Below are 15,326 nucleotides of genomic sequence, written 5' to 3'. Positions count from 1 at the left end.
ATGGGAAAAAATGTAAAAATACTCAGAAAAGTCAGAGGGTTGACAGAAGAGGAGATCATTGTCTCTTGTTATAGATTTCCCTGGTGGGCAGAGTCAGTGCTTCCTGTTTCCTCCAAGATGTTTGGTCTTGGCTACACAAGTTTATAGGTTTCTTTCTGTTTCTGAATAGTATGTTTGTCTCCAAAATAAATTTGGATGGAATAATGTTTTGAGATGCCCCAGTAAATCCAGCAGGAAAAACACTGAAATTCGTCTATCACTTAGGACAGACCTGAAGATCTTTTCACTTTCATCTTTTTTACACCTGTAAAACCTGTATGTAGTCATGTGTGGATGTGAGAGTTAGACCATAAAGAAGTCTGAGTGCCAAAGAATTGATGCTTTCAAACTATGGTGTTGGAGAAGATTCTTGTGAGTCTCTTGGACTGCAGTGAGATCAAACCAGTCAATCCTAAAGAAAATCAACCCTGCATATTCATTGGAAGGATGGATGTTGAAGCTGAAGCTCCAATACTTTGGCCACCTGATGTGAAGAACCAACTAATTGGAAAAGACCCTGATGCTGGGAGGGATTGGGGGCAGGAGGAGAGGACGACAGAGGATGAGATGGTTGGATGTCATCACCGACACAATGGGCATGAGTTTGAGCAAGCTCTGGGAGATGGTGAAGGACAGGAAAGCCTGGTGTGCTACAATCCATGAGATGGCAAAGATTCAGACACAACTGAGCAACTGAAGAACAACCTGTATGTCAATATAATATGGCTAAAGCATTACTTACAGGTTAGGAATGTTTTGGCCAAAGTGATAAAATACCACTTTTCTGAGGGTGTAGCATTTGAGCAGAGACTGGGATTATACTAGAACTCCGGGTCTGGGAGTTGGTGATGGACAGGAAGGCCTGGTGTGCTGCAATCCATGGGGTCACAAAGAGTTGGACACAGCTGAGCAACTGAACTGAATTGGGGTTATAATAAGTCATGTCCTGATATGAGAGAAGACGGTTGAGTCAGAGGGGATAGCTGGTGTAAAGATTTCTTATATGGGAACATAAGGTGTTTGAAAGCATCAGTAAGCAAGCATAGCTACACTGGAGTGACAAGTAGGAGAAGTGGGGTGGGACCCAGCCTCTGTGGGAACTTATGGGCCCACAGGATAAAGAATTCAGACTTCGTGCTATGATAATTATAACTAACGTCTTAAAAAACTGGCAAGTGACTATGGTAGAAAGACTTTGGATTTCAAATCTCATACACATGTTTTGACATTTTGACCCTGGAACTTATACTACTTGTGACATCTGACTAGTTACTGAACCTCTCTTAGTTTGTGCTTGGGTGTAAAAGGCAGATTCCTTCATTCAAAAAGAGCCTATTTGGTGTTGACTGTATGCCAGACACTATTTTGGGCATTAGGATATCCAGCAGTGAACCAAACAGACACATTCTCATGGAGCTCATATTTTAGTAATGGAAACATATTTAAACATAAATAAATAAATATGATATGCCAAATGCAGTAAATGCTATGGAGAAATATATCAGTGTGACAGGCTGTAGAAGGTGCTATTTCATAGATATATCAGAGATGGGCTCCCTGAGGAGACATATGAGCAGAGGTCTAAAGCAGGTGAGGGTCTGAGCCCTGCAGATACCTACGTGATTATATCATTTGATATAAGAGATATTAGATATCTCTTATATTCAGATATTATAGATATATAATAGATATATAATAGATATATAATAGATATATAGATATCTCAATATTCAGATATTAGAGAAATTGATTACCATTCAATTAGTAGTAGATATTAACCTATAATAAAGAGCATACACTAGGATAGCAATGATGCTGTGTAGGAGGAGGTAAACTTAGAAGACTCTTGAGAGTCCCTTGGACAGCAGGGACATCAAATCAGTCAATCCTAAGGGAAATCAACCCTGAATATTCATCAGAAGGACAGATGTTAAAGCTGAAGCTCCAATATTTTGGCCACCTGATGCAAAGAGTCAACTCACTGGAAAAGACCCTGATGCTGGGAAGGATTGAGGACAGGAGGAGAAGGGGCCAACAGAGGATGAAATGGTTAGATATCATCACTGACTCAATGGACATGAATTTGAGCAAACTCTGGGAGACAGTGAAGGACAGGGGAGCCTGGCGTGCTGCAGTCCATGGGGTCACAGCGAGTCAGACATAACTTAGTGAGTGAACAACAGCAACAGAACTTTTAATTAGGTCATTAAGAGTAAGAACTATATTCTAAAGGGGTCAGGTTAAGGGGTGGGAGGGAGGTTCAAGAGGCAGGGGATATATGTATATGAAGCGACTTAGCAGCAGCAGCAGCATACTGTACATTGTTGTACAGCAGAAACAACCTTGTAAAGCTGTTATCAGTAAAGCAACTGAACAAACTAAAAGTAAATTGTAAAAAATAAAAGAATAAGAACTATAGAATTGAGAGGGAAATTTTATTTCAGATTGAGAAAATTACCAGAGGACAGGCCCTCATTGCTGTGAACAGAATTAAACCTTAGATTGAGATAGTGAACGTGGGCTCTGTGATGCTGGCAGCAAAGCATGCATGCAGGCATTCTCATCTAGAGTCAGATGGAGGGGAGGGAGGTCATAGTGTTTGCATCAGAGACAGAACCATCCTCCCAAATCAGGGTGGACAAGTGAACTCAGCCGTCAAGACCTGTCTTGTTCAAGCACAGACTAGAGTGTTTCTCAAGTAATAGGTTACAGCCATTTAGTGGACTGTGAAATTGTCTTCATGGCTTTAGAACAACACTTTTTAAATGAAATAAGATAGGTAGTAATAAGAAGAAGTATTTCTGAAGCTTTTGTTTCAGCATGAGTGTTTCTGGGAGTGTGTGTGATTGTACGGGGTGGCCATGGAAAATGAAGGGCATTTCTTGCCATGGGTTGCACTATTTAAAAAGTGTTTAAAAGTGACGTAGAACTGGTGAGTAGCAAGGGTATGTTTTATCGCCTCTCTTCCTGTTTGACCAATGCCAGCCAGTTCTTTTCACATAGGAAGGAAGTGTTCAGTGACAGTTTGTTGAATGAATGAATGTGAAAATGTTGATAGTATGAAGACCTATAGCCAGGGCTTTGGGGGCTGGATAGGTAGCTGGGAAGAAAGGAAGTGTGGATAGATAGATGGCAATTGTTACTGTCTACCGTACATCTTCTAAATGCTGTCATGGGATGAGATGGAAGGGGCAGCAAGAATAAAACCTTTAAATCTCCTTTGGATGCTCACCGGGTCCATGTTCCCCAGGATCCAGACCCACAGCCAGCTGTCCCTGGATATCCGGAATTCGGAGTACCTCACCACCATGCCCCCGCTGCCCGCAGAGTGCTTGGACATTGATGGAGACTGGAACACCCTGCCCGTTATCTTCGAGGACAGATATGTGGACTGCCCAGCCACAGGTGTGTCTTTTTAGTTTTGGAAAAACTCAAGAGTTGGAATTACCACTGGGTTCCCATCGGCTGCTCTGCTTACCTCTCAACAGCCATGGGAACAAATCAGTGAGGTGTTTTGTCAGTTCACAGAGGAGAAGCAGGAACTAAGATTAAGCTTGTTATTGGAAGTGACTTCACTGCAGTGAATGGGCAAACTCATGGAACTCAAGGACAGTTACAGGAAAGACCTGCTTCTGGACTCCTGGGGTGGGATGTGGGAGGGAGGTTCAAGAAGGAGGGGACGTTGTGTATAGCTATGGCTGATTTGTGTTGATGTACGGCAGAAACCAACACACTATTGTAAGGCAATTATCCACCAATTAAAACATAAAAGTCTAGGTGACTTCTGAAAACGGTGTAGTGTTTCAAACAAAACACGTTATTCGGTTTTCAGTTAGTTGTACCCTGACATCTAGTGTCTACACTGTGCATGACAGCTTGAATGTGTATAAGCTCCAGAGAGAGCAGCCAACCCAGCTGCTCACAACAAGTACAAAACATTGGCTTGTGTCTGTGTGTGTATGTGTGCACACGTGCATACACACATGTACATGTGTATATATATAATCTAATACAGGTTCAGTCAGTTCAGTTCAGTTCAGTTGCTCAGTCGTGTCCACCTCTTTGTGACCCCATGAATCACAGCACGCCAGGCCTCCCTGTCCATCACCAACTCCTGGAGTTCACTCAAACTCACGTCCATTGAGTCGGTGATGCCATCCAGCCATCTCATTCTCTGTCATCCCCTTTTCCTCCTGCCCCTGATCCCTCCCAGGATCAGAGTCTTTTCCAATGAGTCAACTCTTCGCATAAGGTGGCCAAAGTACTGGAGTTTCAGCTTTAGCATCATTCCTTCCAAAGAACACCCAGAGCTGATCTACTCCAGAATGGACTGGTTGGATCTCCTTGCAGTCCAAGGGACTCTCAGGAGTCTTCTCCAACACCACAGTTCAAAAGCATCATCAGTGCTCAGCTTTCTTTATAGTCCAACTCTCACATCCATACATGACCACTGGAAAAACTATAGCCTTGACTAGATGGACCTTTGTTGGCAAAGTAACATTTCTGCTTTTCAATATGCTATCTAGGTTGGTCATAACTTTCCTTCCAAGGAGGAAGCGTCTTTTAATTTCATGGCTGCAGTCACCATCTGCAGTGATTTTGAAGCCCAAAAAAATAAAATTTGACACTGTTTCCACTGTTTCCCCATCTATTTCCCACGAAGTGATGGGACCAGATGCCATGATCTCTTCGTTTTCTGAATGTTGAGCTTTAAGCCAACTTATTCACTCTCCACTTTCACTTTCATCAAGAGGCTTTTTAGTTCCTCTTCACTTTCTGCCATAAGGGTGGTGTCATCTGCATATCTGAGGTTATTGATATTTCTGACGGCAATCTTGATTCCAGCTTGTGCTTCTTCCAGCCCAGCATTTCTCATGATGTACTCTGCATATAAGTTAAATAAGCAGGCTGACAATATACAGCCTTGACGGACTCCTTTTCCTATTTGGAACCAGTCTGTTGTTCCATGTCCAGTTCTAATGGTTGCTTCCCAACCTGCATATAGGTTTCTCAAGAGGCAGGTCAGGTGGTCTGGAATTCCCATCTCTTCCAGAATTTTCCATAGTTTATTGTGATCCACACAGTCAAAGGCTTTGGCATAGTCAATAAAGCAGAAATGGATGTTATATGTATGTTAATCTTCATTATATTTATATGGTTGAACTACAGAAAATTTGAACAGTTGGAAAAGATATTTAAAATAAGCACCGCTGTCTATCAGAATCCAACACAAATAACTGACATCCTTTGTTATCGTTTAGTCGTTAAGTCATGTCCGACTCTTTGCAGCCGCATGGACTGTATCCTGTCAGGCTCCTCTGTCCATGGGATTTCCCAGGCAAGAATACTGGAGTGTGTTGCCATGCCCTTCTCCAGGGGATATTCATGATACAGGGATCAAACCTGCATCTCCTGCATTGGCAGGTGGATTCTTTACCACTGAGCCATCAGGGAAGCCCTTCTTACTTGTGAAATTTTGAGAATTTAGAGGTTCTCTCTCAGGATCAAGGAATAGAGTGCAGATAAACTCTTTATTATACAATCAAGTGGATCATTTGTGAATGTAGATTTTGAAGAGTATAACACATTTTTCTTTCTTTTTTTTTCTTTCTGTAGGATGTAATTTGAATATTTACCCTAATTTTGATGTTCCAGCAACAAGTCCAGCAATAATGAACCTAAACAACAGAGAGGAGAACCTTGTTGTAAATAGAAAATCACCTCTGAGGGAAAACCTAGTCTTGGCCTCCATGAAATCATCCCCCACAGACTCTGATGAGGAGGTTATTAGGTGTCCAGGGCCCAGTAAGAATGTCGCCACACCCAGTCATACGGACGTGTGCTCTGAATCTCAGGTGTATCTGACAGTTGGTGATTTCCAGAGCAAGGCAGGTGTGCCTGAAGTTGACCATCAGACTGGCCCAAGGTCTGATGTTGGGGGGCATCTGCTGGCAGATGAGGATCTGCCCAGGAGGAGCCCTGGTCCAGAGGATGGCCAGGCCCCAGCGCTGACCTACATTGATGTGAAATCTAGCAATAAGAACCCCTTCAGAACAGAACCCACAGTGCCCACTGGCGCCCAGCACGAGAGTGGGTGCTCCAGAGCCAAGCACGAATTAGGCAGAACTGAGCGAAGCAAAGGGGTAGCCGGTGGAAGTCATCACTGTGCCGTCTCTTCAGAGAAAACCACCCTGCATGAGTTAAGCAGTCTAGGAAAGGGGGTGGGCCAAGGGAGCAAGATGGTGCTGCTGAGTCTGAAGGTCAGCCCCTCGGAGCCCTGCGAGCCCCTGAACTCTTCTTTGAGGGACCCTTTGGACATCAAGGGTTTGTCAAAGGACCCTCACATAGAGGAGAAGGAGGAAGTGTGTGTCCTCTCTGGGGTCATCAAGAGATCTGCTTCCATCATCTCCGACTCAGGCATTGAGAGCGAGCCAAGCTCTGTCGCCTGGTCCGAGGCTCGCAGCAGAACCCTGGAGCTACCCAGTGACAGGGACTTCTTGCACCAGCTGGTCCGAAGACATGCCCTGCACAGAAACTCCCTGGAAGGGGGGCACACTGAGAGCAACACGAGCTTGCCGAGCGGGATCCAGGCCTCCCTCACGTCCATTAGCTCTTTGCCTTTCGAGGAGGAGGAGCGGGAACTGGCACTCACAAAGCTGACCAAGTCAGTGTCCGCCCCCCAGATCAGTAGCCCCGAGGAGTCTGCTGAAGATGCGGACTCCACGCGGCATGGGGGAGGTCCCTCTGAAACTTCAGCTGTGCCCACCGAGAGCACCAACCCCTCAGGACGCTGCCTTCAACCCAGCGATGGCCCCGCAATCCAGGAAGCCGGGGTCGACCATGGCCTTGTGGAGGAAGTCTCAGATGCTGACAACTTGCAGGGCCCCGGTTACATAGATATCCCTAAAGGTCAAGAGCATCAGTTTGACCCCCAAGGCCCCTGTTGTCTGGATGGCAGGACTGACCACCCTCCAGGTGTTGAAACCAAAGGTCTGGGTTTAAAAGTACCACGCCTCCTCGGACTTGAATCACCTGGGCACAGAGTTTTACCCAGAGAACTCGTGGAGACCCCGGAAGGCATGCCTGGAGACTCCGACGTGGGGACAGGAGCTCCTCTCGACAGCGACATGTTGGACGTTGAGAGTTTCACCTACCCCAGGGTGCCTGAAGTGAGCTGTGCACCAGCCGCCAAAACCATCGACGTGGATTCTACAGGTGAGCAAAGCAGCTCCCTTGGCATCACGGAGGATACGGCACCGAGCAGAGGAGCTGACACCTTCCCAGAGGATGAGCGTGAAGCAGGCGCGGGCTCCACTGTGACTCCGTCCGTTCCCTCCCAGGTTACGGGAAACCAGGAGCCCAGGGCAGGCACCACCATCCTGCTGTCCCACGTGACCTCTGCAGAGAGCTCCTCCCTGGACAGCCTGAAAGCTGTCGAGGTCGTCAACCTGTCTGTGTCCTGCGCTGCCACCTGTCTCCCTTTCTCATCTGTGCCCAAGGAGACCCCTGCCAGGGCTGGATTCTCTTCCAAACAGACCCCGTTCCCCATCACTCATCAACCTTTGGGCTCCTTTGGAGTCGTTCCTAACCATTCCAGAAAGCTGGAGGAGGAAGTCAGCGAAAGGATGTTCAGGTAGGTTTGCTGATGGCTAACCTATCCCAGCATCATCTTTCAGACTTTCCCACATATTCTGCAGTTTCACGCATACTGTTTCAGGATTGCGTATCAGGTATTTTCTGATTTAAATAAAGTAAGATGCTCCTATTGTACAAGTCAGGAAAGTAGAATAGTAAAAGGAAGTAAAAATGATCAATAACCTCACCTCTCAAATATAGCCCATGTGTAAGTTCTTCTATATTTTTTCCTGTGTGCATTTTTATGTATATATTGTGTTGTTTTTCTTTACTCACTAAGTCATGTCCAACTCTTTGCGACTCCGTGGACTACAGCCATCCAAGCTCCTTTGTCCATGGGATTTCCCAGGCAAGAAAATTGGAATGGGTTGCCATTTCCTTCTCCAATGTATATATTATTAATCTGCAAAAGTAAGATAATTTTTACCAACTCCAAGTTTTTTCCAGCTTCATATATTGGAAACATCTTTCTATGTTTATAAATCTATTTTGCATTACCATTTTGGTGTTTAAATAATATTCCATTGTATAAATGCACCATGAATTATTAACAAAATCCTTTAGAGATAAACTGTAAATGTTTTTTCAGTTTTTCTTATGATGAATGACCTCTGTCTTTGCACAATTCCTTTAAGAGCCATTTGAGAATAGGACTAATTCATCAGATTTTCTTCCTAAATACCTCTTGTGTGATTATTAAGTTTAATATTCCTTTTGAAATGCCAGAATCCAGCCCTTTATCCTTGTCTTAGGTTTGCATTCATAGTAGTCCTTCCCCTATAAACTATGCATTTGATTAAATTTAGTATTGAATCATTTAACCAAAATATCCCATTTCACTCACTTGTTCAAAAAAGCATTGAACAGTTACCCATTAATAATATCTCTGAAAGAAATGGCACAGACAGGTAAATTTTGGATCCCATGTTTTATGAAGACTATTAAATACCTATCCTATGCCCATGTCATCAGTTTAATTAATACATGGCAGAACTGTCCAGCACTGGCTAGTGTTCTGGGCTCTCAGTCTAAGAAGGAGGTGGAGAGATGACAGAAGCAGATGAGAGCAGTTGAGTACACGGGGTGGCTCATGTGTGCACAGCTGAGCCAGAAAAAGGAGGACCTAATTTTTCTGTGGAGCAATAAATGTGGATGGAAATGGATGGTGGCCAGGAGAAGCTTTTTAGAGATTACACCCAAGTGGAGGAGAAACTATGAGACATCCTGTTGATGACAATGATGGTGATGATGAGAAGGCTGGTAATAGATTTCATCTTTTTATTTCACTATTTAATCTGTTTCAAGTACTATTTTAAGCATTTTGCATTGATTATATTGCTTCAAACACAAAACAAAGACGACTCTGAATTCAACGAGGGTGTGATTCCCCTCATTTTTCACAAATGAGGAAACAATGCAGGGAGGTTACTAGTCGGCCCACAGGTGGTTGTGGCTGCTGCTTGGTCACTCCGTTGTGTCTAACTCTTTGCCGCCCCATGGACTGTAGCCCACCAGGATCTTCCATCCATGGGATTTTCCAGGCAAGAATACTGGAGTGGGTTGCTGTTTCCTTCTCCAGGGGATCTTCCCAACCCAGGGATGGAACCCATGTCTCCTGCATCGACAGGCAGATTCTTTACTACTGAGCCACTAGGGAAACCCCCAGTAGTAACGGTCAAAGCTGAGATTGTGACCTTGGGGTTCTGACTCCTGTGTTCATGCTTTTAATCACCACCTGGTCAGGTAGCCAGGCAAAGAAGATGATAACCAGGTGGGAAAGGCATTTCAGGCAGATAGACCCGAATACACAAATGCATGGAAGTAAAGAGAAGAGACATAATTCATGCAGGGAATGAAATATCTCCTCCAACTGTTCTTTTGGGGGCCGGGGGATGATGCTGGAGAAGTTGGTGGAGGCCAGGGTAATAAACTTTCATTCCTGGAACACTGCTTAAAGATTGTATGGGTCCTTGAAGCTGGATAGACTCTCTGAGGTTCTGTTCATTGCAGGAACCACATCTGCAGAAACCAACTCAATCTAGCCTTTGTTTTTCCTGGATTGCTTTCTTGCCTCCTTCAGAACCAAGCCTCCTTCACTAGCCTCTCCCTTGAGGTACCATATTCAGCCTTTGCTGCTTGGCAGAGACTTCCTTGTAGATGTTCATCACTCCTACATCTCAGCTCAACTCATCTCCTGTTCAATGTGGAGCACACAGCTCGGCTTGTGATTAATTAGTGTATTCTCCAGTTTTTATCAGGCCAAAGAGAAATTTAAAAAAGAGCTGAAGATTGATGGATTTCTGTACAGTGACTTATCTGTACTAGCTTCTGACATACCGTATTTCCCACCAGAGGAAGAGGAAGAAAATTTGGAAGATGGGATTCACCTGGTAGTCTGTGTCCATGGCCTGGATGGTGAGTTCTAACAGGTTTTCTCCTCAAAAGGTGACATAGACACATTATCACATTTATGATTGACTCTAGATCAGGGAGTTGTTCAACAAATGATGAGTAGGCAACTGTGGAATGATAGTAAGTATACTGGATCTAGGAAAATGGCATGGCCTTGCTCCCAAAGGAAATATCTCTTTGGCCAAAAATATGTTCAAGCTAATGAAATACCCAAATGAATGAATTAATGCAATGGAGGGATAAATAAGTCATATCCACTTTAGATGGGATCTAACAAATAAGTAAGGGTCAGAGAAATGAAAGGGCTTCTCTACAGCTTCACTGTTGCTGAGCAGCAAAACCTGTGGTCTTATACTTCTTATGATAACTAAATAGGGAATGGTGATAACTTTACTTCCGTGACACACTCTTGTTAATATCCTTAATTTTTCTCACTCTTGGGGCTAATGCATTTAATTGTCTGTATCCAGTCCTGGCTATATGCATCACATACCAGAACGCTGAGTCAATAGGTCTATTTGGTGAAGTGTTCAAGAATCCAGCGGTAGATCACCCATTCCAGATGATGATGATGGTGGTGGTGGTGGTGGTGGTGATGATGAAGACCAGGTTGTATACATCACTCACCATGGTCCCAGAGCCTTTTTAGCTGCTTAATATGTATTAATGTGGTTGATCCTGACAAGAGCCCTGCAGAGTAGCTGCTATTATCTACCCCATTTATAAAGGGGGAAACTGAGTAAGAGGGCAGCTCAGTAACTTGTATAAGGTCCCACAGCAACTGCAGTTGACTCTCCATGGTGGTCTAGTGGTTGAGACTTTGCCTTCCAGTGCAGGAGCTGGGGATTCAATCCCTGGTCAGGGAACTAAATCCCACCTGCCTCATGGCCAAAAAACCAAAACATAAAACAAGAACAAATTCCACAAATTGTAGCAAATTCAATAAAGACTTTAAAAATGGTCCACATCCAAAAAAAAAAAAAAATAGCTATCAATGCGGGAGGGAATATATATGTACTTGCAGCTGATCTGCGCTGTTACAGCAGAAACCAACAGAACACTATAAAGTAATTATCCTCCAATTAAAAATAAATTAAAAAAACACCTATCAGGCTGGGTTTTGCTGCTTATCAACAACACTTGCAGAAAGTCCTGAATAAACAGAACTGTCAAAGAAGGGAGGGGCAGCGTGTCTTCAGCTCTTCCTGGACCATTACGTTCACAAGCCAGAAACTGGTAGATCGGGGAATAATCCCAGTGAGAGAGGGCTGCCAGGGTGGCCCTGAGCCTGTGTGGATGGGAGGAGGGAGCAGCACAGGGACCAGTGGACTGGGCGTGTGTTAGTTGCTTTTATTATGGACTTACTGAAAAATGGGAAATAGGAGGGATAGGAGAGAAATAAGAAGTACATCCTTAGTGTGTCAGAGGTCACATGATTCAATGTGGGTCTATGTGGGGTCATCTATCCTCTTTAGGGAACAGTGCAGACCTCCGGCTGGTAAAGACTTTCATAGAACTGGGGCTCCCTGGAGGAAAACTGGATTTCCTCATGTCTGAGAAGAATCAGGTATGACAACAAAAACATCTGAACTGAAACAATCCCTGAGTCACATCTTAGATGAACCTCCTAAAGTCGCTGTGATGGTTATGGCTACACAGGTGGGAGGGAGCTTTGCCAGGTGACCCTGGCCAGGTGCTCAGGTCTGGAGAGCTCCTTTTCCTTGGGGAGGAGGAAATAGTAAGAAGGGGGAACATGTGAATCGGGGGACTGGCCCTCTAGACCTCACAGGTCGTAGGTTGGCTGACAGCTTGGAGCATAAACGATGGGGCATCCGTGGGTCTGTCTGGGGAAGAGGTTTGTCACTGGTGTCGGTGTAACTGGTAGAGCTGGATCGTGACCTTTTCATCACCAGAGGGAAACTATGGAGCCTTTGCCATTTCAGGGCTGGAACTTTAATGGGGTGTCAAGGTAGACGAGACTTGCAAGAGTCCATGACCAAGAGGGGGGTTGGGTGTTGTCACTGATTCCCAGCCCAGGGGACTTGAGATGGATGAGGCTAAGTATCCTCTGGAGGCAGAGAATGGCTTGTAGCTAAAGGGTCTCATGGCCACGGAACATGGGAGCTGCACAGAGAATAGTCAACAAGCGAACACGGGATGTTAGTCTCACTGCTCCCCTCTTAGTGGTCAGTCCTTTTCCTTATCTCTGACACCTGCTTTGTGCAAGGCCGTGCACTCTGCAGGGTGAAGGGACAGACATGTGAGGAAGAGGAAAGAGAATCATTTCGAACGTCTTCAATGTGCTGAGCACTTGTACCTGTTTGCTCTTTTAATCTTCACAACCTTTCTTTGAAGTGTGGACCTTGTTGTCTCCCCACAGAAAAGGGAACCCATAGTCAGTCCAACCTGGAAAGCCCCAGTTGGGGGCTTCTTTTCTTGATATTGAATCCTAATTTGTAGCCCAAAGGTCAGGCATGGGCACACACCCAGGATATGCCCTGAGGCTTGGTGGAGGAAAACAAGCTTGCGCACAGAGCCTGGCCTTGTGCAACTGCCCCCTCGACACCCGTTTCGTCTCTCTCCTTCCAGATGGACACGTTTGCGGATTTTGATACCATGACCGATCGGTTACTGGATGAAATAATTCAGCACATCCAGTTGTACAACCTCTCCATATCGAGAATTAGGTAAAAGGAAACCACAGGTAGTTAATGCTGGGGGGGAGCGGTGCCCTTTTTAAGTGTTTGCTGTGTATGAGTTCAGCACGATGCCATCTGAATACCAGGCTGGGATTAGTTAACTTAGGGCTTTCAAGGGACTAGATTACTTCCAGAGCAGCCGTGGATCCCAAGCCTGCTTGACACACCCATGTCTGGCATAGCCGCTGTGTAGGAGCCTACAGCTTGTGCAGCTCAGTACAAAGAGAACTGGGCTTAAGTATGTGTGTTCTGTGTGCTCAGTCGTGTCTAACTCTTTGTGACCCTTTGGGCTGTAGCTTGCCAGACTCCTCTGTCCACAGGATTTTTTCAGGCAAGAATACTGGAGCGGGTAGCCATTTCCTTCTCCAGGGATCTTCCCGACCCAGACATCAAACCTGCGTCCCTGCATTTCCTGCATTGCAGGTAGATTCTTTACCTGCTGAGCCATCAGGGAAGGCCTTAAACAAATACTCTAGGTTTTAAATCCCTATTCTTTTGACAGTTACAAGTTTGTGTCTGCATTCTACCATGTAACCTTGAACAAGCTTTCTACATCTCTGATCCTCTGTTTCCCCATTTATTAAGTGGGACCAGCCCGAGGCGATTCACTAGCTGCCGCATAAAAGGGCTTCATTCAGCACTAACTGTGACCTTACACTGTAATAGACAACTGGGTGTCAATGTTGAAAGGATTAAGGGGATAGTCCATAGCGTGTTCCTCAGGCATTTGCCAATGTGGACACATCTGGAAATGAGTCCTCGATAGCCACCATCCTATTTAGGCCTTGGGGATGAACCATCACTTCTTTATTTCACAAATGAGGATTCAGAGGTTGACAGAGTTAGATGAAAATAAAAGGGTGTGGGAATTCCCTGGAGGTCCAGTGGTTAGGGCTCCGTACTCACTGCCAGGGCCTGCTTTCGACCTCTAGTCAGGGAACTAAAATCCCACAAGCTGCACAGCACAGTCAGACAAATAGACTGTCAACAAATTGAAAAATTCATGGGAATTCCCTGGTGGTCTAGTTGTTAGTACTTGGTGCCTTCATTGCCAAAGACCTGGGTTCAATCCCTGGTCGGGTTACTAAGATCCTGCAAGCCCCACAGTGCAAACAAAATTAATAATGATAATAGTAAAAAGTAAGTGGATACCAGGGCTTCCCTGGTATTTCAGACGGTAAAGAATCTGCCTGCAATGAAGGAGACCCAGGTTTGATCCCTTGGTTGGGAAGATCCCCAGAGAAGGGAATGGCAACCCACTCCAGTATTCTTGCCTGGAGAATCCCATGGACAGAGGAGCCTGGCAGTCTATAGTCCATGGAGTTGCAAAGAGTTGGACAGGACTGAGTAACTAACACTTTCACTTAAACTTTTCAAGAGGATACACAGGAGAAGAGCTAGGGAACTCTGCCTCTCATCTAGTTGGGTTTCTATAAATAATTATTTAAGCTCAAAGTGCTGATGTGTGGGATTCACAGATCTCAAAGCAGTGGAGCAGCTGGAGCAGAGAGTGTGCGGGGGGCTGAGCAGGGTGACGGAGGGTGGAGTAGCCCTGGAGAGGCAGGTGGAAGTGGGCCAGGCTGAGAAGCTGGGACTTGACCCTATGAATGACCAGGAGGGTTCATGCCCCATGTGTATTCCAGAAAGGACTCCCAGGTGTCCCGAGGGGGGCGTAGAGACCAGAACTGGGTGGAGGGGCTGCTCTAATAACAATGTGGGAAAGTGCTCATACTTGTGATCACACTGGGCCCAGGGTCTCCATCACAAGGCTCCATCCTGGGCTCCACGTATCCAGCATTTGGAAACCCAATGGGGATGAATTATTGCCCCCCGCCACTTCGCCCCACATGTCCCCCTAAGTCCTGAGGGAGCTGGAGGCTGGCTCACCCCTTGTGCTCCTGGCGCAGCGTCTTCTGGGCTGCTGCCATCCTGCGCTCACTCACATGGACCCTTCCCATCTCTCCATAGCTTCATCGGCCATTCTCTCGGCAACATCATCATCCGATCGGTCCTCACGCGGCCTCGGTTCCGGTATTACCTCAACAAACTCCACACTTTCCTGTCACTGTCTGGGCCCCACCTGGGGACCCTGTACAACAACAGCGCCCTGGTCAGCACAGGTAAGATGCCACCAGCATCAGCACTCCTCAGCATCATGCAGGGCCCAGGGGAGGGCAAAGCAGAGACAGAGGCTCTTCCTGATGGAGCCTCCTGGCTTTGGAGCCAGCCTCTTCAAAGTGGTGGCGCTGGCTGTCTGCCACTGTCCCCGCACCCGTACCCACCTGCCCTCAGGGCGGACTGGGCTGCGTTATGTCCTCACAGGAGGTGGCTCAGATCTGTTTGCTTTCACGTTATTACAGAACATAAGCTGGGAACATAGGTTATTGACACACTGATATATAACAAATGGAAGTTCTTTCCTTTGTCAAGCTGTCTTCCTTCACAAACCAAGGAAGCCAGTTCTGAACAGAAACAAACGATTTAGACCACATTTTTCCCAACAGTAATTTTGCAACACTAGTGAAATATCTCACTGAAAAA

General features: G+C 45.7%; 1 protein-coding gene across 1 annotated transcript in view; it reads left to right on the top strand.

The window, feature by feature from the left end:
• FAM135B (family with sequence similarity 135 member B) overlaps positions 1–15,326 on the top strand; it is a 225,651-nt gene that overhangs the window by 202,576 nt on the left and 7,749 nt on the right. Inside the window, exons 12-17 of the mRNA XM_086335602.1 lie at positions 3,290–3,444; positions 5,656–7,672; positions 9,923–10,089; positions 11,562–11,653; positions 12,676–12,773; positions 14,754–14,905. Of these exons, the coding sequence (XP_086191728.1) occupies positions 3,290–3,444; positions 5,656–7,672; positions 9,923–10,089; positions 11,562–11,653; positions 12,676–12,773; positions 14,754–14,905 (2,681 nt within the window). The remainder of the gene's footprint in view (positions 1–3,289; positions 3,445–5,655; positions 7,673–9,922; positions 10,090–11,561; positions 11,654–12,675; positions 12,774–14,753; positions 14,906–15,326) is intronic.

This window comes from Bos grunniens, chromosome 14 (genome assembly GCF_055505025.1).
Source record: "Bos grunniens cultivar Pamir isolate PY7600 chromosome 14, Bosgru_T2T1.0, whole genome shotgun sequence".
Classification (NCBI taxonomy): domain Eukaryota; kingdom Metazoa; phylum Chordata; class Mammalia; order Artiodactyla; family Bovidae; genus Bos; species Bos grunniens.
Note: the sequence above shows the minus strand (reverse complement) of the source record. Positions and strands in the feature narration are given on the sequence as shown.